General features: G+C 39.5%; 2 protein-coding genes across 4 annotated transcripts; one reads left to right on the top strand and one right to left on the bottom strand.

The window, feature by feature from the left end:
* The first annotated feature begins 1,033 nt into the window (after window positions 1-1,033).
* On the top strand, window positions 1,034-7,628 carry cep72 (centrosomal protein 72). The gene is made up of 15 exons (XM_030749657.1): window positions 1,034-1,288; window positions 1,537-1,664; window positions 2,152-2,344; window positions 2,427-2,535; window positions 3,740-3,891; window positions 3,965-4,023; window positions 4,104-4,146; window positions 4,517-4,717; window positions 4,824-5,005; window positions 5,125-5,218; window positions 5,312-5,490; window positions 5,581-5,707; window positions 5,783-5,894; window positions 6,041-6,178; window positions 6,505-7,628. The coding sequence occupies exons 1-14, from the start codon at window positions 1,213-1,215 to the stop codon at window positions 6,099-6,101; spliced, it is 1,716 nt and encodes a 571-aa protein (XP_030605517.1). The 5' UTR covers window positions 1,034-1,212; the 3' UTR covers window positions 6,102-6,178; window positions 6,505-7,628.
* On the bottom strand, window positions 6,858-22,596 carry tppp (tubulin polymerization promoting protein). 3 transcript variants are annotated; one of them, XM_030749659.1, is made up of 5 exons: window positions 22,452-22,596; window positions 16,267-16,347; window positions 15,388-15,723; window positions 9,030-9,183; window positions 6,858-8,927 (listed from the first exon to the last, which is right to left on the bottom strand). In XM_030749659.1, the coding sequence occupies exons 2-5, from the start codon at window positions 16,278-16,280 to the stop codon at window positions 8,718-8,720; spliced, it is 714 nt and encodes a 237-aa protein (XP_030605519.1). In that variant the 5' UTR covers window positions 16,281-16,347; window positions 22,452-22,596; the 3' UTR covers window positions 6,858-8,717. The 3 variants fall into 3 exon arrangements, with proteins under 3 accessions (XP_030605519.1, XP_030605518.1, XP_030605520.1); XM_030749658.1 differs by lacking the exon at window positions 22,452-22,596 and adding an exon at window positions 16,863-17,138; XM_030749660.1 differs by lacking the exon at window positions 22,452-22,596 and adding an exon at window positions 16,970-17,136.
* Between the last annotated feature and the right edge of the window lie 391 nt (window positions 22,597-22,987).

Genomic DNA, 22,987 nt, shown 5'->3' with positions numbered 1-22,987 from the left:
GTTGTGGTCCTCACTGAGCCACAGGAAATCAAAGGAGACCAACGCTGGAGACATCACCTCTGCGGCCCACTCTGCTTCTCTCTGCAAAGAGGCATAGTACGGGCTGGAGGGATGGAAGATGGAAAATGCTGCAGAGAGCCCAAGCAGCAAGAGGCCTACTGAGGGTGCCCTGTGGTCCTGCAGAGAAAGAATGACCAAGTTTAATACAGGCTGGATCGATAGATTCACAAAAGCCAACTGCAAAATTGACAGATTACCGCCTGCAAAAAGGTATGACAACTAAAGGTTAGGTGCAAAAATATCTAACTGAAAGTAAAGAAAGCCAAAGTTTACAATCAGTTTACTATCATTTAATAAAACCTGCAAATTCTCATTTACTTAAAAAAAAAGAAAAAAAAAAGTGTTTGGTCATTTACGAGAATAAATGGCTAAACACTCTTACTACACCGAGTGATACCCACCTTAAAGAGTTTGTAAGAAGAGTGCAGTGCAGTGCAGTGGCTGCCAAAATTATCTTGAAACATGATTTGACCCACTCTGTTAGACAGGACGCCATTGATCCTGGCAACACGACCAGGAAAATTAAAGCGTGTCCATCAAATTTAACTATGTAACTATTAAAACTGAAGCAAGTGCCAAAATGTCCGATTTAAAAAAAAAACTGATAAACAAAGAAAACAACCACAACAAACTTTAAGTATGGGGCCGTGTATACGGGAGGAACAGCTACGATTTATTTTGACACGTGACAAACAAGGATTTTAACAATGCGCAGGCGCCAACTGGTGCATTCAGACCGTGGGTAAACGCTGCAAATGATAATCCCGTTTGAACTGCTTTATGCTTCACTATAGCTTATCTTTTTGATTTTGAGCTTGTGTCATAAAATATATATATGAAACAATATAATTTTGTTTACTAAAAAAAAAAAAATCTGAAACATGTCACGTTTGGTCGAACTAAAAAGTAAACGAATAAGTATTCGGGCAGTATTGCCTGCCTACGATAACCTACATTTTTAAAGTTATGTTTGATTGTGTACACTCACAGTATTCTGAATGTACTGAATTCCGACAACCTTAGCAAATAACAAGAATAAAATGGACTTTTAGAAATCTACTTCACGGTCTGTAGGAAACATTTACTATTAAATGAAGCGGAAAAGACGGCATTTATTTTTCAGGCCGTGAAAGCAGCAGAAGTTCGAAAACCATGGCGGCGGAGTGTTTGACAACACTAACAGAGCAGTGGATACGTGAAAGATTACAATTAAAACATCCACGTCTCGGTAAGTGATATCCATGCTAATATAAACACAGTGTAGGAGTGAACATCAGCTAACTTTAAGGGTGAAGTAGGGACGTTAGGGTGTTGGAAATTATTGCCGCTAGTTACTCTGGCAGGCCTGAGCACCACTGCTACGCTAACGAGAGCTAGCAGAGCAATAAATGCCACCTGCTCCAAACGACATCACCACAACATCACAAAGTTATTTCATTTTTCTCTCACTCTTTTTTTTTTTTTTTTTTTAAATAGGCGATGTCCGGACATTGAGCCTTCCGGGGACATATGAGGAGAAGATCAGACACCTGGGAAATGGTCTGAATAACTTTGTCCGTCTGAAGTCTCTGGATCTCTCCTGCAATGCACTCGTTTCAGTTGAGGTTAGTTTGAGATTGTTTTGTTTTATATGTATAATTCACTATTTATGAAGAGAGCAGTGAAACTTTGACTTAATTCAAGACATCACCTGCACAATTCGCTTGTTTAATGTTATCTGTTCTGTTGTATCATATAAAAATGTTTATTTGGTGTAATTTTTTATACAACTTTGCCCAAAATTATTGTTTCTCGTGTAAGGATGCACTCGTTTTTTGTTTGTTTGTTTTGTTGTTGTTTATTTCCTCATTTTTTGGGAGCAAGTAAATATTTATTATAAAAATAACTCAGGTGTTTTAAAGTCTTTCAGGTCTCTCTATTTTTGAAAGCCATCTTATTTGCTGTTATGCTGATATCAGCTAATGCTGATACCAATATACCTTGTACACCAAGAAGTAGTAATAAAATATATCAGTACTAACAGTACTGATATATTTAGTAGGTGTCATTTGCAGAGCTGGTACCATAACAATTTCATTGGTTACTTCTCAGGGGGTGCAACATTTAAAAATGCTAGAGCGGCTGATCCTTTATTATAACTGCATACCTTCTCCTGAAGAAGTGAAAGTATTATTTGAGCTGCCATCATTGAAAGAGCTGGACCTCAGGCTCAACCCTCTGGCCAAAAATTATCCACAGTACCGCCCTTACTTGGTGCATGCCATGCCCAGCCTGCGTATACTAGGTAAGATGTGGCCGTGTTTTCCAGAATGTGCTCATCTCATGTCAGGCTTTAATATTAATAAGTTCTCCTCGTTGCTTTACAGATGGCTGTTCAGTCAGAAACACTGAGCGCAAAGATGCCTTGTTGCAGTTCTCCTCTGATCTTCTTCCTCAGCAGCTGAGCTCCTCTTTGAATCTAGATGAAGATCGAAGGTATGGTAAACATAAAATCCTTAATGTAAATGAGTTTTAACCTCATTCTGTTTGATGGAAATGTCAATTAAAGACCTGGCACCAGATTTACAAGTAATATGTTTATTAAAAAACCTTTCCATTTTGCTCTCATGCACTCATGGACATTTTATTAGTTACCCCTGCTTTTGCCTTCAGAGCTGCCTTAATTCTTGGCATAGATTCAACAAGGTGTTGGAAATGTTCCTCAGAGATTTTGGTCCATATTGGCATGATAGCATCACACACTTGCTGCACAGAGGCCATTTGAGTACAGTGAACTCATCGTCATGTTCAAGAAACCAGTTTGAGATGATTTGATCTTTGTGGCGTGGTGCATAATCCTGCTGGAAGCAGCCATCAAGAAGATGGGTACATTGTAGTGATAACGGGATGGACGTGGTTAGCAACAATACTCAGGAGGGTTGTGGTGTTTAAACAATGCTCAGTTGGTATTAAGAGGCCCAAAATGAGCCAACAAAATATCCCCCACATCATTATGCCATCACAATCGGCCTGAATCGCTGACACAATCCAGGATGGAGCCATGTTTTCATCTTGTTTATTCTGACTCTAACAGCATTTTGTACAGTGATCCTTCTAATATTTAATGATGAAGTTTTGTATGTACATGCGGTGAATTAGTGGCATAAAAATAAAAAGAACCACAATCGAGCATAATGATTAAACACTTTTTCAATACATTTTCATGGAATGCATTTCTCCTCACTGGTAAGTCTAGGTGTTGTTACTGTTTGTAAATCAGTGATGAGAGGTGTTTCAAAAGTGTGGGATGGAAAATGTCCAAAGTGACGGTTTAATAAAACAGAATCATGTGTAGGTTTAAGAATATGTTGCAGTTTTATGCATCTTCTGTCTCATGGAGCACATGAAATGCAATAAACCTCAGTTTTTGAATCTAGAACAGAGGGACAAAGAAACCCTAAAACACTTCATTTTTTTTTTCACTATGCTGCCCAGCACTTACAAATGCTGCCCAACGCCTGCAGGCCTGCAAAAAAAAGACTTTTTTTCTTTTTTTCTTTTTAACCAAATGAGGATGTTTTTGGTGTAGCCGCATAAAGGAGCAGCTTACTTTAGTGTTAAATGCGTAACATGTCTGTTTTTATTTATTGCTGCTGTGTGCTCGAGTTGTACCTTTGCTGTATTGTTTGTGGTTTTTTAGAAGCAGTGATCGCAGATCAGCTTTAACTGACCGCTTAACCAAGAGTCTTTCTGTCCTGACCGACGCTCCTGATATTGTGCTGAACTTTGTTCCCACAAGTGATGGAGAGCAAAGTGAAACTCTGTCTGACTCATTTCACAAGGAGACCAAGGGTAAGTTGTCACAGTTCAAAAGCTAAATCAAAATGTAACCAGATCTGATAAATCAAACCATCCACTGTTTCAGGTTCCAAAAAGAAAGCGTTGGAAGATTTTACAGAACAGAGGAGTTCGACTCCCAAACAGGTGGTTTATTTTTACTACAAATTAAACAATATTACCAGGAAAACATTTACATTATGAAGTAACTCTGCTCTTATTTTTAGGAAACCGCTAAATCCATCCTCAGGTACCCTCTCACTAAGAATGGTAAGACTATTTAGTAGACAATTTAGGAGAGTGCATTAGAAGTAGAGAGCTATATGTGTGTATGCCAGTAGTTTATTAGAATTAAGATTACAGAAGAATCATATCTTATGAGAGCAAAGCTTTGTTTAGTGGTAATTTACCCTGTTCTGAAACAAAGAAATCAGTGTAATACAGTCGCCACTAGGTGGAGACAGAAACCTGTTCCCGTTTTGTTTTTAACAAAGTGCCTATCAAAGGTCAATTAATATTGCTGGGGTGTGTGTGTGTGTGTGTGTGTGTGTGTGTGTGTGTGTGTGTGTGTGTGTGTGTGTGTGTGTGTGTGTGTGTGTGTGTGTGTGTGTGTGTGTGTGTGTCACTTGTAACTTGCCAGATAACGCTGAGTCCAAAGGGTCACAGATGAAAGAACCGTCTCATAAAAAAAGCTGTACCTCATTAAAAGTACCTGAGAGGCCAAAAGTGTCCTTTGGCCCCTGCATAGAGAAACACAGACATGTTCCTGGAAAAGCAAAGCAAAAGGACTTTCCCAGACAAACCAGACATGCAGCTAAAGGGCATTTTACCCCAAATCCAGGCAAGAATTACATTTGTGTTTAACAAAATCCCCAGTTTATGATTTATACACATCCACAAGGGGCAGATTTCGTTATTCATCCCACATTTTTGAAAAATTTTCCCAGATCAAGGCCTCCGTCACAGTTCCTCATTTATTAACATCCGGCCTCCCAGTCCACGACGTCCTGGTTTGAATCTGTCTGACCGTTCTAACCCCATCTTGCATCCTCCACGACTAACCTACTCTAGCTTCAACAAAACAGATGCGGGCTCCAGCCAGCCTGTGCAAGCTGAGAAGAAAAAAAAGGTTGGCAGCTATTTTGGTCCTCTTGCTAATTTGCAAACAGCATCGTGAATCATTCCACATTCATCTGAAGGGTTTTTCTTTGCACACGTATCTATGGAATCTCTGACTTCACCTCCCAGGGTAGTTATAGGAAACCCCTGGAGATGCTCCTCAACCTCGTGGATAAACACTGGACAGGGGAGAGATCACTGCATCAAAACAACAACTTCCTGTGTGAGTTGGATTTTGGTTTTGAGGAATGCGGTATGTGATTACAGAAGCCTGAGATAACGAGTGTCTTCCCATCATTTCTATTTTTGGCTCTAGCTCAGGCAGTGCAGATCCTCTCCATGATGGAAAGCGATATTTCCAGTCGGGAAGTTGAGGTCAAGACCTTACGACGGGAAACTGATGCACTTCGCTTTCAAGCGGCAGCACAAGAGGAGGAGCACAAAACTGAAGTGCACAACCTCTCTGCTCAGCTGGAGGAAGCTCGGCGAGCGGTTGTGAGTTGATTCACCGCTCAAAAACAATACCGAGCTTTAGAAAACCATAACAGATGAGCACATTTATTTACAGCATTCACTCTAACACAGGGTAAACTAAACGAGCAGCTGAGGATTGTTTTGGAGGAAAACGTTGCCCTGCAGAAACAGCTCATCAAGTTAGAACGCCAGTATCTGAAGTCTATGATGAAAAGCTCACCTATTACTCAGATCAGAGGTGGGTGTATGTGTCACTGAGATATAAGTGAACCTCATGCTGCTTTCACCACTAAGTGTCACAGTTTGTGTTTAGAAGCTCAGGCTGAAGTGGAGGAGCTAAAGAAAGAGATTGAGGGCCTGAGAAAAAAAGTGCAAGAAGCTGAGAAAGTCAAGGAACTTTCAGATATGCTGCAAGAAAGCCACAGGTAAGAAGATAACGCCATGTTAGTGCTGACACTTGTGTTTGCTGTACTTACACAGCCACACTGTGGATACACTGATGTAACCTCAATCTAAACTCGTCCCCTTGTTGACTGTTTTTGTGATTTGAATGTGTTTGTGTGTGCTGCAGGTCCCTGGTGGCTACAAACGAGTGTTTGTTAGCGGAGCTGAAGGGAAGTGGGGAACATTAACATGGAATTTGAACAAAGAGATGCACACCACGATAAAATCTCAAAGCAGAACTATGCCAAGCATCATATTAGCATGGGTACCAGCAAATATACTGTTTAAATTAGTATTATTTAAAATCACTGCAGTGGACATTTAAATTCTCTTAAGTGCCGTGCCTTTTTATGAGTTTTTATTATTTAAAAAAATGTGCATAAGCTGTATTTGCTTCATGTAAACAGTAACGGGGAGAGGCAATTCATTCAGGAAGCTTTGTGTATGAGTGTGTGACAGGGTTATGTTAACAAATGATTTTCTGAGGAGGGGATGTTAGTGAAAAGGTCATAATTATTTCCTGGATCTGTGGTGAGATTGTGTCTCTTTTGGCTCCCTTTTTTAGATTTTTTTTTTTCTTCTTTTTTGTAGGTCAGCTGCATCTTCATCTGCTTTGCACGCTGCAGTGGAATGAATGCATCTAGATTCCAGCTGCACTGTGACTTTATTTATACCTCTGCCTTCGGGCTGGAAAGATGCGCGGGCAGACATGCACTTTCCTCTCGCTAATACTAAAACAAGCCCCGGCGAATCGGGTTAGAGCACGGATGCAACACAAACTGAACGCAGCTTTTTGTTTTTATGCAAATGTTACAGGTCGCTAGTTGGTGCTACTCGTGGGGAGCGATCTCCACAGTGTATTTGCAAAAAAAAAAAAACCCCAAAAAACAAGAAAATGACACGTTTTAACAGACACCCTATAATCTATTCAGCAGAGGTTCTGGGGGTAGGAGGGGTGTTTTTCTTTTTTTATTATTATTATTTTTCAGTAATGCACTACAAATCATGAACACACTTTAAGAGATCTAAAGAACAAAAAGAGAAAACACTGCATGCACTGGGGCACAATAGTACATTTAAAAGTTATTTGAAGAAGAAAAAAAAAAAAGACAATATCGTTTCTCCACATTAAAGGTGCACAGTATTTGGCGTTAAGCACAGAAAACAGATCATACTCAAGCTACTGCAGCAGACAAAGAACACACTGACAGCTGCTAGTTTTGCACTTGATGCATGAGTCTTCATCAGCTGAAGCTACCAGGTAGTGTGTGACATGAAACTGTCATTATCCTGGAAAAATATTCTAGAAAAGTAGATTACTTGTTTGCAATTTTCCCTTTATCTGATACAGTGTGTAAGGAAACATTAAAACCCTGCATTTTTCAATTAAATCTGTGCCTTGGATGACAGCACACAAAGATTCAACAAATATTTAGAGCATTAGCTGACTTTGTACACGTACAAGTTCATACATATTGATTTCAAGCAATACAAGATTTTATCATCTCACAATTTCATTACTTAATTATTATTTTTTTTTTAGCAACAAAACATTGAAGTCCGTCCAGTAGTTTGTCCTCACAGCAGACAGCAGTTCCAATATGAAATGACAAACTCCTAATGTCATCTATATGCTTCTGAATCAAATGCAATATACATAACATGCACAAAGTACAGCAATACATAAGAAATAAAAATTTTTTTAAAACTTGAAACCAGTGTCTTAAATTAATGTGGCTATGACTTTTTAGAATATACACAATCTTACCACAAATATATTAGAACTACTGTATATAAATCTGATCTGGAAGTAAAATGTTAAAAATACAATCTTGTACAATTAAGCTTGTCTACTGTGGTTAGAGCTCTCTCTTTACCAATTTATTACTCAAAATGCATGTTAGCGAAACAGTTTGTGTATAATTTAATAAAATATGGTATGTTAGGGGCTGGAAAGTTCTTTTAGGTTTTGTTTGAGAGCTGTAAGCAAGCCCATTAAAATTTTCATGGTAGAGCTTTTGTTTTCTGTTTTTTTTTTTTTTTTTAAACATGTATTTACAAAACCTAGAAGACATGGTAGAGGTCACAAATGTTCAGTCTGATGTGTGACTACACTTACTTTCACAAAAAAAAAAACCTGGTTTGAGCTGAAGGCATATTATTGAAATGACAGTATGAGCTCATAACAACAAACAGCAGATTTTATAAAGACAAAACAGTTACCAAGTGCAGATGGCAGACAGACACTTAACACTGAAATCTGAATTCAATTAAGGTTTTCAAAAGAAAAACATCAATTTCAAAAATGGGTGCCAATTATCTTTGAAACTGCAAAACATGCTAAAAAAAAAAATATGTGTAATCAGCTAAACATGGGAACAAACATTTCTATTAAAAAGTGCAAATGTTAATTCAACAAACTGTTGTCCCACTTTTGTTTTTCTTGGCATGTTGCTCATTGTGCTCAATAAATATAAGGCCCTATCATAACAACAAAGCCTCAATAGTCATAGCAAAGCAATTTCTCTCATTTGTTCTCTTCAGTGTTTGGCAGTAACTTGCTATCCGACAGGAATGTACCAGCTGGTGATGAATTTGTAAAAATAGATGTAAACAGTTTTCCAGTTCTCACACTTCACGAAGAGAGGAACTCAAAAACATCTCTCTCGCTCACACACACGCACACAAAATAGATGGATGGGGAAATTTTATGAAATCCTATGCTTTTGTGCTTTCTATGAGTAACCTTTTAATAGAAAATCATCCTAGTAGTTGATCAAATGTTTATTTTCTTATCTTCGCCCTCACATGGGTCTGCCCGCAGTGGGTTTGGTCACCTTCTTTTCATATGACCCTTGATGTTTGTATCCCGAGACGTATCCAGAAGTGTCAACTATGTCTACTCGTCCAGCCTTACCCTTCCCGCGGCCAGTTTCGTCAAAACGCTCCTTGTGCGACCCTGTAAACTTGGTGGTGTCTGTAAGACGACTGACTGTTGGGGAAGCCACGGCTCTCTGTGAAGAAGTTTACCAAAAAAATAAATAAATAATTGAGTTTTAACTGCTGTTAAAGGAGACGTGTTGTGAAACTTGTGAATCTTTCCGATCAAATCTTACTGTGACTCCTGAAATGACTGGTGACTTCCCCTCTATCAGCTTGAACACCTCAGCTTCAGCCTCCTCTCCACTCTTGTCTTTATATTTCTTCCTGGCCAGCTCTCCAATCGCAGCCTTGAACTCATCATATGTGATTGTGCGACAGGATTTCTTCCTGTAATATAGGAGGGAAAGGAGTGCATATATAAATAGGGGTTTAACTCTTACACTGTGTGTAGCCTAACCACAAAAGATACAGTAAAAAGAAAGCACACCCATAAATTCTAAGATTTTACACATCAGGACACAAAAGATGATCTAGTCCTTAACAAGTCTTAAAATGAGGTAAATTTAACCTCAGATGAACAACATGTATTACACTGTGTCATTGTTTATTTAACAAAAACTAAGCCAAAATGTCAAAGCAAGCAAGTGCATTCTATGATTCAATAGCCTGCAGAACCACCTTTAGCAGCAACAACTTAGTCGTTTTCTGTATGACTTTATCAGTCTCTCACATCATTGTGGAGGAATTGTGGCCAGCGCTTCACTTCACTGAGGTTTGCAGACATTTGTTCATGCACAGCTTTCACAACGCCCCACCACGGTTTTTCAGTTGGGTTGAAAGTCTGGACTTGGACTTTTTCAGCCATTCTGTTGTAGATTTGCTGCTGTGCTTGGAGTCATTGTTCTGTTGCATGACCCAATTTCTACCAAGCTTTAGCTGTTTGACAGATGGCCTCACATTTGACTTTAGAATACTAGTACACAGAGGAGTGTGGCTGCAAAACAAAACCCAAGTATTACCCCTCCACCACCATCATGCTGACAGCTATATGACTGATGTTCTGTGTTCGTTTTGTTTTTTCGCCAAACATCCCGTCTGTCCAAAGGGGATTGTTCCAGAAGTCTTTGTTCAGATACAACTTTGCAAACCTAAGCTGTGCATTTCTCCTTGGCATTGTGTTAACACTACTGAATGCACTGGAACAACAAACTGCCAAAACGTCTGCTTTTATAGAGGTGCTCACACTTGCTAATGAACTGTTCATCAAGTGCATTTTCTTATCAGCACCTGGCTGCTACTTACTCTCCTAATTCACCCTTACTATGGAACTATTAAGGGTGCACTTAGATTTTCACACACTGCTTTTGCATTCATCCATCTATCCATTCGTCCATCTATCCATTCGTCCATCTATCCATTCGTCCATCTATCCATCCATCCTGGGCTTCTATTAAATAAGTGATATGTCATGTTTTTTAGTTCATTTGAGGCTGTATTTACCTGCGTGCTAAAGACCAGATTGTTTTCATGTACTGATATGTAAAAACCTTAGAATTTAAAGAAGGCATACTTTTTACCACAATTTTATTTGCTCAGCTGTGTCTCCAGAACTGCCAAAATAAAGAAACTAAAAAATAAATTTGTAATCACATGTATCAAAAATATAAAAAAGAAAATCTAGTTTAATTTACTTCTGCATGTATTTTTTTTATGTACTTCCTATTAATTACCCACTTTCAGTTTCCCGCATCATTTTCCCATTTTATTTAATTTATGTATGCATGCATGTAGTATTTTAGGTTTGCATTTTCCCAGTTATTCATTCTGTATTTTCCTTTGCTGTTTCTATGCAGTTTTGCTTCAGTATGCAAATGAGGGCGCGATCGTTTAACTTTGCTCCAACTGGTCGGTCAGTCCGAGACTCACAGCAGAAACGGTTACAAGTGAGGTGAAATGAGCCAATCTAACTGAAAATAGTCTCTAGTGCTAAACGAGAAAGTAAATTAATATGGTAAATGGACTAGTTCTTATATAATGCTTTTCTACTCTGTCTGAGCACTCAAAGCGCTTATACAACATGTTTACATTTACCCATTCACACAAGCACTTCCATGATTTTATTATCTAACATTCACACTCCAACTCTTGCGTCGGAGAGCAACTTGGGGTTAAGTATCTTGTCCAAGGATACATTGGCATGCAGCCTGGAATTGAACCGCTGACCTTCAGATCAGTAGGTGACCTGCTCTACCTCCTGAGCTACAGCCACCCATATCAAGGCAAACATATGCAAAAATTAAAAAGGAAATCTCAATTTGTCACATTTTATGAAGAAAAAAAAAGCTTGCATTTTTATTTTTCCTGGTGCATATTTATTTTCTTACTGAGTTTTTGTTATTTTGTATTGGAATTTTGACAATTTGTATCCTCTATAGTACTAAAGCATGCTTTATCAGCAGGCCTTTTCTGCAGACTCTCTGTACAGTCTGAAAGGTTAAATTAGAGTCCACAGTGTACACTCAGCTAAATGCGATCACTTTAATGTGGCAGATGTAAGACAGCATGGAGATGGTATCCTACTAAGATAAACAACAGGAAAACTTTCACGTCTCCCAGTGTGTCTCAGTACTTGTGTCGTCTTAGCAACTCCACAGACTGTAGCCTGTATTTGAGGCCGTCTCTTCAAATGATCTATCATAATGTGTCCAGCTCATGCACTTAGACCCAAATGTGTTTGATTGTAGCTTGCTAAATTCAACTATTCAAGGGTGTTAAATTTTCATTTATCTGAGGATCAATCTTTTTCCCTCTGAGTGCACTTCAGCTGTTTAAATGGCCATTTTTGACTTCCATGTGAAAAGCTCATAGTAACACAAACACACACTGCTATCGCTGTGGTGATAAACCTAAACAACCACCTATAAAGAATGCAGTCTCTCTTGGTAACCTGCTGCCATAGAAACAAGCTACAGTAAACAGATGTTTTGGTTTATTATTAATTTGACTTGTTCAGCGACTGGTTTTGTTTGTGCAGTCCATCAGTGTTGAACATTTGGGAGCTTCATTCCCTCCCTGACTATGTTCCATGCTGTCTATTGTCAGAGGGGAAACTGGACTTTTAAGCTGCTATTCCTGTCAAAGGAATAAAGCTGTGTTCTCTCTCTGCAGAGCTCTCCTCATTGACCTGTTCAGTTTCTCAAAGAATGCAAAAGGCTAATCTGTGCAAATAAACAAAAAATGAGAAATATAAAGAGGCTCTCATAAGGTTAGGGTCTGTGTAACTTATTGTAGTCTGGGACACTATGGTAGCTGACCTGCTGTCTGTTTACATAGTTCAGCCATTTGCACTATATGATCCATATGGACCGAATACACCACCAGTGTACCTATGATCACATTCACTAATGAGGAAATACCAAGCGGCAACCTCCAGGGATGAAACATGAAGCTAATTTTTTTTTTTTTTTGGAAAGGCCACTTGAGGCTGGCTCCAACAGTGAGTCAAACCCCTTTGGCTTCAATGTAAAAATGCCAAAATAGCTAATTGTAGTTACAGCTTTGTGCAAAAAACTGTTTTTAACTCTGTAGCCATGTGTCCCTTTTTATAAATCTGTCTGGTTGTTATAAACCATTGCTTCAGCAATGAAGCCAACGCAAAATGCCTAAAACCTGCATGTTCCAAAAAAACAAGATCACAAGGTTAAGACTTTAAAATGTTCATTAACTAGTCAGTAACTTTATGATGGCTATACCCATCTTTTACATACAGGCTATGGGAAACACAACAAAAGCCCTGGAAATTATATAGAATTGAATGCCTTTATTTGTCATTATATAATGAGTGTACAATGAGATTAAAAGGCCACTCCTGTTTCAGTGCCACACTGTAGAAAGTCACATATAAATATATACATATAAGCATGATGTACAGTGGGTGAGTATTGCACTTAGTGAATGAATATTGCACATTATAGGAGTGATAGATATTGTTCAGTATGAAAAATATAAATATTACACAGTGATGTTGGTATTGCGGAGTTAGCCTGGGTGAGCATGTGAGTTCAGGGTGGTTTTTGCTTTAAAATGTGTTACAATTAATCTATGTCAGTTCTACCTAATACATAGTTGATGTTGTGGCATTCTGGTTCCAAGCAAGCACATAGCACAGTAGAGACCTAATGTGGTGCAGCAGACCTTCATACCCAGAATAAACAATGAGTAATTCGGCCATACTGTGATTTGCCAGTACTCATTAAGTTCTTTAATTTTCTGCATGCAAGCTCTGACGTTGAGTAAAAGGAAAGCGATGATCTACATCTCTTGCAAGGCAGCCCTCCCCCACTCAGTCATGCCTGGAGTAAGAAACTACATTAAAAACAGCCCCTCCCCCAGAACTGCATCTCTTTTCATCCTGTGGGTGGTTCTGAGGTGTACAAACAACACGTGGTTTGCTCAGATTTTACAGTAATGTTTTCTGCATCACACTGCAGAGCTGTGAGCCTGTGACAGAAATTCCTGCTGAATAAACTGGGATTAGAACTTGAGGGAAGTAGATGACAGCACCTGTAAATTCATCCACCAAACACATATCCAAGGGCCAAGTGTGAATAACACCACACTACTACTGCTTAAAGCATGTGCAAAAAGACAGTGGACATACTATTTTTTCCTTAAACATTAGTATGTCATATTATTTGGACATTTCTAAATATGGCTCACCAGTAGAGTTGGAGGTAAGTGAGATTTAAGTTCAGTCTTCCCAAGAAAAACTTTTGTGATTGCCATGGCAACAGCAAAGGTCGAGATGCGTTTGACTAAAAAAAAAAAAGCTTTATTTGCCTCACAAATCCAAAAATATAAGTCATGTTTACTATATGAACTGACAGAATAAATACAAAGAAATGTTTTTTAACATAAATTTAACCCTTAAATGCATGGGCCATTTTTCAACAATATCACATCTAACTGGATGTATTTTGACTGTTTCGCCATTTGTTCGCTCTGCTGTGCTCATGTTCATAGGAAATACTGTTTTGCCTGCTATCAGACAGAACTGCTAATTTGTTACACTCTATTTCCATCTTCAGCCAACTTACTAAATTGGATAGACCAAAGGGCCTGGGCATGGCCCAACACTGAATTATATTAATAATGAAAAAGCTGTCATTAACAACTCAAGGTTTACATTTAAGGGCCGAGAGCTCAAAATCTGTGGCCAGGTTGCTTATTGTCTTCCAGCAGAATATGTCCATCATTAAGTGCAAAAAAGCAAATCTCAAAAGGTGCAGACTCCATGCAAAAAAATAAAAAAAGGTCAAATATGTCAGTCAGCTCTGGTCTCCAGCATCTGAATAATAGACTTTAACAGGCTATAATGATGCGCCAGGATGTTTATGTGTTCTATAACATGCAGCTGACACAGGTGCATTTCAGTATCTATTTCAGTGTGTGTAATAATGACAATAATACTAATTATATTTAAGGACATCTTGGAATCTCTTACAGTAAGTGTGTACACAAATTGACTGAGACTGAACTACATTTATATGTAGAAGATATAAAATCCACTAAATCAACACGAGATTCCCGAGGACATCTTTTTTCTCCATTCCTGTAGACACGCTGATGTGTGGCTTCCAGTCATACTCCACAATTCTGGTGCTGTCTAGCGGAATAATCCTTATTCATATCATTCAGCCAGGATGAAAATAATTCAAAGCCGCTCTGTATATGAATGAAAATTCCAAAATAACCACGCACACAAACAGACGCAGTAAATACCCCGCTCCTTCTTACACCAGCTTTACTCTGTGCTGCTGCACACGCGTCTCTTACTGTGTATGAACAAAATTGGAACAATACTCATTTTTAATGTGGTGTGAATGATATTTACGCTCATCTGTCAAAGTGTTACCAGCCTGGATGGTATCCAGACATTCGGTGCATTTGGTAAACATGGGCACAGCTGTGCAGATGACATTTGTTTTCTCCAGTGGTGAAATAATATTGAGGTCACAGTAAAGGCTGAATCAGTCCACCCTGAGGAAATATAAGATGAGCCATCCTGGCCTTTTGTTCTGGCTACTGTTTCTGACCAGCAGATTACTACAAGTCACCTTAATATAAGAAAGAACAGCATGTTCTGAAATATAACAGGAAATTCAGAAACTACAAAACCATGCCTTGGAGTTGTTGCTGATATTTTGATGGTTTTATAAAGTGACAGTACTGACTGACTTGGTTATTAATGACTTATAAAGTTTAGTTTACTAATGCCTAGTTTATTGGCCATCATGTGTCCATAGTTAGTGTACAGTAAGGTTGGTGCCTGCTAAAAAGCATTAATTCAGTTCTCTGAACTCTACTGAAACAGAAATGAAATAGTCTTTGAACCGTAGCTCCAAATATCTGCAATTCTTGGCATGATCATCTCTAGTAAAAGAATGCAATTCTGTCATGAAACAACAGTTAAGAGGTCTTAACTATCAATTATAAAATGAAAAGCAAAAGCCAAATATGATCAGAAAGAATTTCTACTAATCTAAACTGACATTTTATCTTTAGTACGTGTAATTTGGATGCTTTTCTTACTTGACTTTGCTGAAGACGATGTCCACATCAGTGAGGGTGATGTTCTTGCCATCAATCACTCCGCAGTCCTTGCAGAGTTTGGACCAGTTTTTGCCGTGCATCTCCTTGCCGGTAGCACGAGTATCGCCATGGACGGCAAAGCGTCGAAATGATTCTTCCAAAGCAGTAATCTCCACTGGTGTAGATGAGCCGACACCTCCATCGCTGGTCCCATTGGACTCGGTCGAAAGCCTTTTGGATGCCCGGTCTTTAGACTGTTCACTATGTGGCCGTAATGGGGCCGAGCTGATATTGGGGTGCTTAGCTGTCTGGACTTTAAAATCATCTATATTGTCTCTGCAAGGTAAAAGTGCACATTATCTGGTCATCCATGTGATATAAGAAGTATAAAAAGCAATTTTCTGTTGCTGTGATAAGATGTGCATGCACTGAAGTTATTCTTTTCTAAACAGACTTGTGAACAGTCACAATACAGGAGGTCTGTGAAAGAATAAGAAATTAAGTGAGTTGGGAAAAGCAGCCCCTGCAGAATTCAGAGGTTTTGGCTGCACGTCAAGAAACATAGTTTCCCATAATATTTTCCATTTACAAGAAAAGCTCATGGATTTGATCAGAATCATCAGATAAGAGAGGAAAAAACATACAACCTAAACAAGAGGAAGAAGAGGATTTTCTGATGAAATATATCAAAGCGACGTTAAAAACATGCTCACGCTGCCTGTGAATGAGCAGGCACCATGGTTCTGGTACAGACACGAGAGTTATAAATAGATCTCTGGAATTCAAAGTCACACAAATCAAGATACAAGACTGCAGAAAACACAGAAATGTGGGCTGGAAGTTCATATGGTGTCAGATAGTACTACTGAAACTACTTACTTCTGGTCTGCCATGCTGGTGCAGGAATTTGGTTCCCTCTGTGCAGTGACTGGATTAGCTGACTTTTGTTTTCTCTTTGTGCTGTGGAAAAGATCAGAATGGAAGTGATTAATGTTAGAAGATATGTGTGTACAGATGTGAGAGTCAGGGAGGGGAAGAGGGAGAGAAATAAATCAGCTAACACAGCATCTCTTCAAAGCTAATGTCTCATCCAGTCTGAACAACAAAACACAAGCATACAAACTTTAAATGCTGTGTTCATAATAACAATACCTTTAAAAGAAAGAATAAGGTCAAGGTTGTGCTCATTATTAGTAACACCAAATTACTTGCTACAATTAATTCACTGACTTCACATCTCTCTCTTGCTTTGGATGAGTTCAGTCTGAGTTTATGGATTTCTCTCCTAACACATCAGTCAGATTTGCATATGTAGCAACAGCGGCACGAATTCTCCTTCTCAAGTCAGCTTTACATAATCATACAAAGTGGAAACAACCAAAAAAAAAAAAAAAGGCATTAATTAATTCTTTTCTTTCTATAAATATAATGAAACTCTACATTATATTTAGACCATGTGATGCATCTCTGCTCACCTTTCAGCTGTTCCCATACTCAGCTCAGCATCCTTAAAGAAAGAGTGCTGCCACTGCAAAGTACCCAAACAAACTCTCTACAACAATTTGCCAGTAGTTGTACTCACTTCTGTTTAAAAAGATACAAACTCGAAGCAAACCGGAGCAAGATGCTGCGTCCTGTGGTTTAAACCGCCTGCTCTAGCTAACTAAGTTTAAACGGCTCCCTCAAGTCAGTGATGAAGTGCTTTTACGCACCCCCAGTGGCAGTGGCAATATGAAGGGCTTTGTTTCAACAATCCTGTGGCCAACAATCACAAATGTGGCCTTGCTGAGTACAGTCGACGCTTGAATACGTACAAAAGTTCAAGTTTTCTAGTACAAAAGATTGACACTGCATAAAGCCATTATAATCAGAATGTGGAATCTTTAGGAGAAAAAGAGATTATTAATGTGTCTGAATAATAGCATTCACATCTATGGACACTGGGAACCCATTGTCCAATGCAAGTGGCTTCTCTGTCTGACCCATGCCATTTCTTCACACATACACATGGTGACATCGCAGAGTACCACTATTGATGGCAGTGGCTTCTGTGGTCATATGTCATCGAGGACTCCAGCCAAGACAATTGAGATTGAGTTATTGAGGTTGCTGAAGCCTCAATGTGTTACCAATAAAGTACAGTATAAATTTTACAACAAAGGAGAACAGAAACTTTATTAGGTACACCTGTTCAGCTATGCGTTAATGCAAAGATATAATCAGCCAATTACATGGCAGCAACTCAACGCATTCAGGCATGTACACATCATCGAGAAGATGTGCTGAAGTTCAAACTGAGCATCTGAATGGGGAAGAAAAGTGATTTAAGTCATTTTTAATGTGGCATGGTTGTTGGTGCTGATCTGCATATTTCAGAAACTGCTGAGATACTGGGAGTTTGCAAAGAATGAGCCAAAAAAGAGAAAATATCCAGTGAGCAGCAATTTTCTGGGAAAAAATGGCTTGTCGATGCCAGAGGTCAGAGGAGAATGGCCAGACTGCTTTGAGCTAATAGGAAAGCAACAGTAACTCAACTAACCACTCCTTACAATCAAGGTATGCAGAAGACCATCTCTAAATGCATAAAATGTCAACTCATGAAGCAGATGGGCTACAACAGCAGAAGACCACGTGGCACTCCTGTCAGCTAAGAACAGGAACCTGAGGCTACAATTCTCATGGGCTCACCAAATTGGACAATAGAAGATTGGAAAAATGTTGCCTGGTGTGATAACCCTCAGTTTCTGTTGCACCATTTTGATGGTAGGGTCAGAATTTGGCATAAACAAAATAAAAGCATGGATCCATCCTACTTTGGATCAGGCTGGTGGTGTAATTGTGTGGGCGTCTTTTTTAGCACCCTTTTAGATTCTTAATACCAACTGAGCATCATTTAAAGACCACAGCCATCAGACAGTAGCCTGATTTCTTGAACATGACAGTGAGTTCACTGTACTCAGATGGCCTCCACAGTCACCAGATCGTAATCCAATAGAGCACCTTTGGGATTTGTGGAACAGGAGATTCACATCATGGATGTGCCGCCAACAAATCTGCAGCAACTATTTGATACTATCAGGCCAATTACTTTATTTTTTGTCTTCTGTGTGGACATGAGTCTGAGACATCTATGTCAAGCAACATTTGTGCAATCTATAGGAGTCCTACCGTACTGTCAAGTGGACATCCTGGGCTAACAGTGCACATCGACTTCCTTTTCAAAATGACTGGAATTGCAGCTTCCACATTTTATGGCCACAAGGAAGGTTAGGTGATCATTTATTTTTTACATTTTTTGGCCACAGCAGCTTTATTGGCAGTGGAGGGAGACAGAAACTGGGGGAAAAGATACAGGGGAAGACACGCGGGCAAGCTAGCGACAGGCCGGGACTCGAGCCTGTGCCGCCTGCACCGCTGCATGGAATATGCATGTTGTTGCCTGCTTCACCACTGAGCCACCCAGGCACCCCAGTGATCATTTATTTTTATGGGTATTATGATTCAATTGCTAAAAATCAAATGATTTCTTCAATTTGAGAATCTTATCTTTCATTTGGTAGGATTTCAGAAATGTACAGTAGTTTTTAATCATGTTTTATTAGCTACTGACTCTGGGGATTCTGTTTTAATGCTTCTAGATCTTACAGTTGCCTTTGACACTGCTGACCACAGTATTTTCATTTCTCACCTTGAGCACTGTGTGGGGGTAAAAGGCATTTGGAGTGGTTTAGGTCATACTTGTCAGAGAGAAGTTTTAGAGTCACTTTTGGAGGCTCCTCTGCACCACTCCTATATGGAGTTCCACAGGGTTCTGTTCTGGGGCCGATTCTCTTCTCTTTATATTTACTTCCCCTGGGATCAATTCTGTAAAGATATGGTATCTCCTTCGACTTTTATGCTGATGATTTCCAAATCTGTCTGCCCCTGAAAGGAAATGATGGCCCGCTAAAATTGTTATTAGAATGTTTCAATGACATTAAAGCCTGGATGGCTTCAAATGTTTTAAATTTTAATGAGCGCAAGACTGAGGTGATGATACCCAGTAGTTGAGCAGTGCTACAAAATTGAGCCTGGGCCCACTGGATCCTTATGTTAAGCCCATTTTATATAGATTATATAGACTGTGATTTAAAACTGGGAAAGGTTTCTAGCAGCCACGGCTTCTTTCTAAGGTCATGCCCTTCTTATCTTTTAATAATTTTGAGAGAGTTATACGCGCTTCTATTTCAACTCGACTTTACTATTGTAATGCCCTTTACGTTGGTGTAAATCAGACCTCCCTTTAACGCCTTCAATTGGTCCAAAATGCAGCTGCTCACCTTCTTACCACAACTTGCAAAACAGAACAGATCTCCCCTGTTCTGGCCTCCCTTCACTGGCTTCCTGTACATTTTAGGATTGATTTTTAAGGTTTTATTGTATGTTTTAAATACCTTAATGAGTTGGCTCCACCATGTCTTGCTGAACTCCTAACAGTTTATGTCCGACCAGCTACTCCTCAGTGTTTATATATCGTTATATACCTTATTTTCTGTAAGGATCCACATCCTTTCAGTAGAACAGCTGCTCACTGTGTTTTCCTTTGTGCTTCAACAAGAATGGCTAAAGCTAAAAGAAACAAAGGAATCCTTTCACTCTGTTCCTCGAATTTATTGTCAGCAGTGTTAAGTGCCTAAGTCCTCAGTACAACAAGCCTCCTCAAATGATACATAAAATTAACACTGCACGGAGTTCATTGGAATAAAGCAGAACACATACTGAGATGAACGGAAATGCGGTGCTCTTCATTGCCTTGTACTGGGCCTAATTTCTGCTCTGATGCAGAAAAAATAGACAAATATAACCATTTCAGAACAAATTTGCCTTGTGCCATTTTTTTTTTTTTTTTTCCACTTTGCCACATACAAATGAGAAGCCATTTGGTTAAGGGCAGATCTCCAGAGACAAATCTGTTACTGGATGACAGCATGCTTACATACACTCGCCTTCTGGCAACACACTGCACAGATGAGTGCTTTAACTATAAATCGACCCATTTTGAACTGCATCTATTCATAGCAACAATACACTGCCATGAGTGGTACATTCTATTCATTCTCAAGGGAGCAGACAGTAGACAGCACACGGAGAATAAACCAAAAAAATTTTTTTGGTGTTAAGCTGTTAGTTTGGCAGATGGTGTTTAAGTCACCAAATGATGACACTGTTGTCAGGGTGATGTGTATATGTGCCTCAGAGAGAGAGAGAGAGAGAGAGAGAATACAGTGTTTAGCAGTAGCCTACTCCTCCATCATGCCATCATGGTGAGTGGGCATGGAGAGATCCCATCTGCTTTCTATCTAGATTAGTGTCCTTTCCAGGCAGCTGTTCTGGAATGTGACCATGTCAGTCAATTGTAAATGTAAAACAGTGACCACCATAACCGCCCCACAGTCTTGCTCAAGGCTCATCCCATGCTTAAGTCACATGTTTAATTCAAACACTCCCATGTTCTTTAAAAGTCCAGTACAACTCCTTAAATATATCCCGGCCTGTTCAGTCCCCAGTCCTCACTCTCCACACAAGGAGAGAGGACATGACACTAGCACACTCCAGCCCAGGTCTGAGGTCACCACCACGCTGTCTCTGTCATTCCTCGCCTCCCCAAACACTTGAACAGCTCTGTGAGCCAAAGATCTTGGCAAGCATTATGCGATAGAAAAATAAGATGTTTAAAACAAGCCACAGTGGTTATTGTTGGCAGCAGCAAATGGAGGTTATAACAAAACACAGGGATCCTTATGCAGCTCCACACTGGAGCAGGATACATTATGCCAGAGACTGCAGAAGTGTCCCTGACATGGCTCATATGGAGAAAGGCCTGTTGAGCCAGCAGCAAATTCACTCTGAATAGAGTACAGTTAAAGATTTTTGGATGGCAGGCTGTGTTGTATAACGTCTCACTTTTGCTTATAGTACCTCATTTTAGAGTCTTAATTTCATGGAAATGCTACCTAATGTCTCAGCTGAAAAAGCTGAACAGTAAAATGCAGCACAGCACACCAGTGGCAGCTATCCTCCAACGTGAATATCTGACCTAAATTTGAGTCATCATAAACCAAACAAGATAATTTACACTGTGAGGTTAATTGTTTGTGACAGAACCCAAAGGCTCCTGGTCAGTGCAATAAAACCTACAACAGTGAAATCTGGGACAAACTCAGTGACTGTGTCTTCTTCTCAGGCATACCTAATTCAACCAAAAGGGAGGATATGGCAGCAGAGCCATTCACTGAGGGGAAATAAACATATTGTCTCTCATTTTCGTGGTAAATCTGTGCAGTCCTTTAAAGATACTGCTTTCAAATATGTTGAAATAATAGCTTCTTCAAAACTACAAACAACTGCAATTGGGCACATTAATGTGATTATACTGTATTTGTTTAAGCTGAGCGTTAAACACTTTAGAGCTGAGCATCAGATTATGGCACACATCTTTTTTTCCATGCCTAATTATGTAACTACCCTCTCCTCTCCCAGCAGCTTTTTTTTTTTTTTTTTTTTTTTCTAACCATTAACGGTGCTTATTAGGGGAGCCTTCACTCTCGCTCTCATTGCGTTCAAAACATAAACGGAGGAGGGAAAAGCTCATGTTTATGTCCGTGGACATGGCAGCAGCTGCTGTTTCAACCGCAGAGTCAGAGCGCGTTTATTGAGCGAAACGTGTTACATAAACTTGCAAATGCCAGATTCACACGTCCACGTGATCCGTTTGTTATTGTCAGCGCCCTGCAAGTCTGCCAGCCCAGAACGTTAGGTGAAACCCAGGTATGCGTGAATCGTGCAGTCGCATGTCCTCACAGGTTAAAATAAATCCTCCTACAGAATATTTTGAATAAAACGGAAGGCATGCAGAAACATTAAAAAAAAATAGGCTCCCATATGAATCAGACGAATTAGTACAGACTGGCAATCATTTTTCACGGTGTGAAAACATGCACGTCTACCGTGAGGCCAAAACAAGCAACGCTTTGCTTTTTTTTTTTTTTTTTAATTACGTAAATATGACAGAGCGTTTTAATTACCTGGTGACGTAATCTTCCAGCTCCTTGCAGATTTCACAAAATCATAATTAAGCGTCGAGGACCCTTCTACTATCCTTCCTCCCTGCTGCCTGGGATCAAGTCTACCCGATGGTTCAGTCCCTCCGAGATGCTGAAGAGAAACCAGACCGCTGATTGGCTGCCGCCGACTGCGCCGAGCAGTTTCCTCCCCCGCTTCGTCGTTGGAGCTGTGATAAACAAGCAGTTTGCGCTTGGAGCATCTTTTCTTGCTTTGAGAGGCGGGGACGGTATATGTAAACAAAGGATGGAGGATGGTATTAAATTATAGCTTTATTAATAATAGCAGCTGTTTGTGATCATGAACCATGGAAGGAAATGTATGAGAGAGGCCAGTGGTCACAAACTGCAGCAATAAAAACTGAATCTTATCGAAATGATCTTGGCTTTTGTTCAAACTCAGGATGTCCGTGGGTGGCCAGTGGGAATTATCTCCAAGGAAAACCCTTCATACTTTAATAAGCAACCTTCTCTGAATGGATGCATATCCACACATACTC

The sequence above is a fragment of the Archocentrus centrarchus genome, chromosome 16 (assembly GCF_007364275.1).
Source record: "Archocentrus centrarchus isolate MPI-CPG fArcCen1 chromosome 16, fArcCen1, whole genome shotgun sequence".
Classification (NCBI taxonomy): Eukaryota; Metazoa; Chordata; class Actinopteri; order Cichliformes; family Cichlidae; genus Archocentrus; species Archocentrus centrarchus.
Note: the sequence above shows the minus strand (reverse complement) of the source record. Positions and strands in the feature narration are given on the sequence as shown.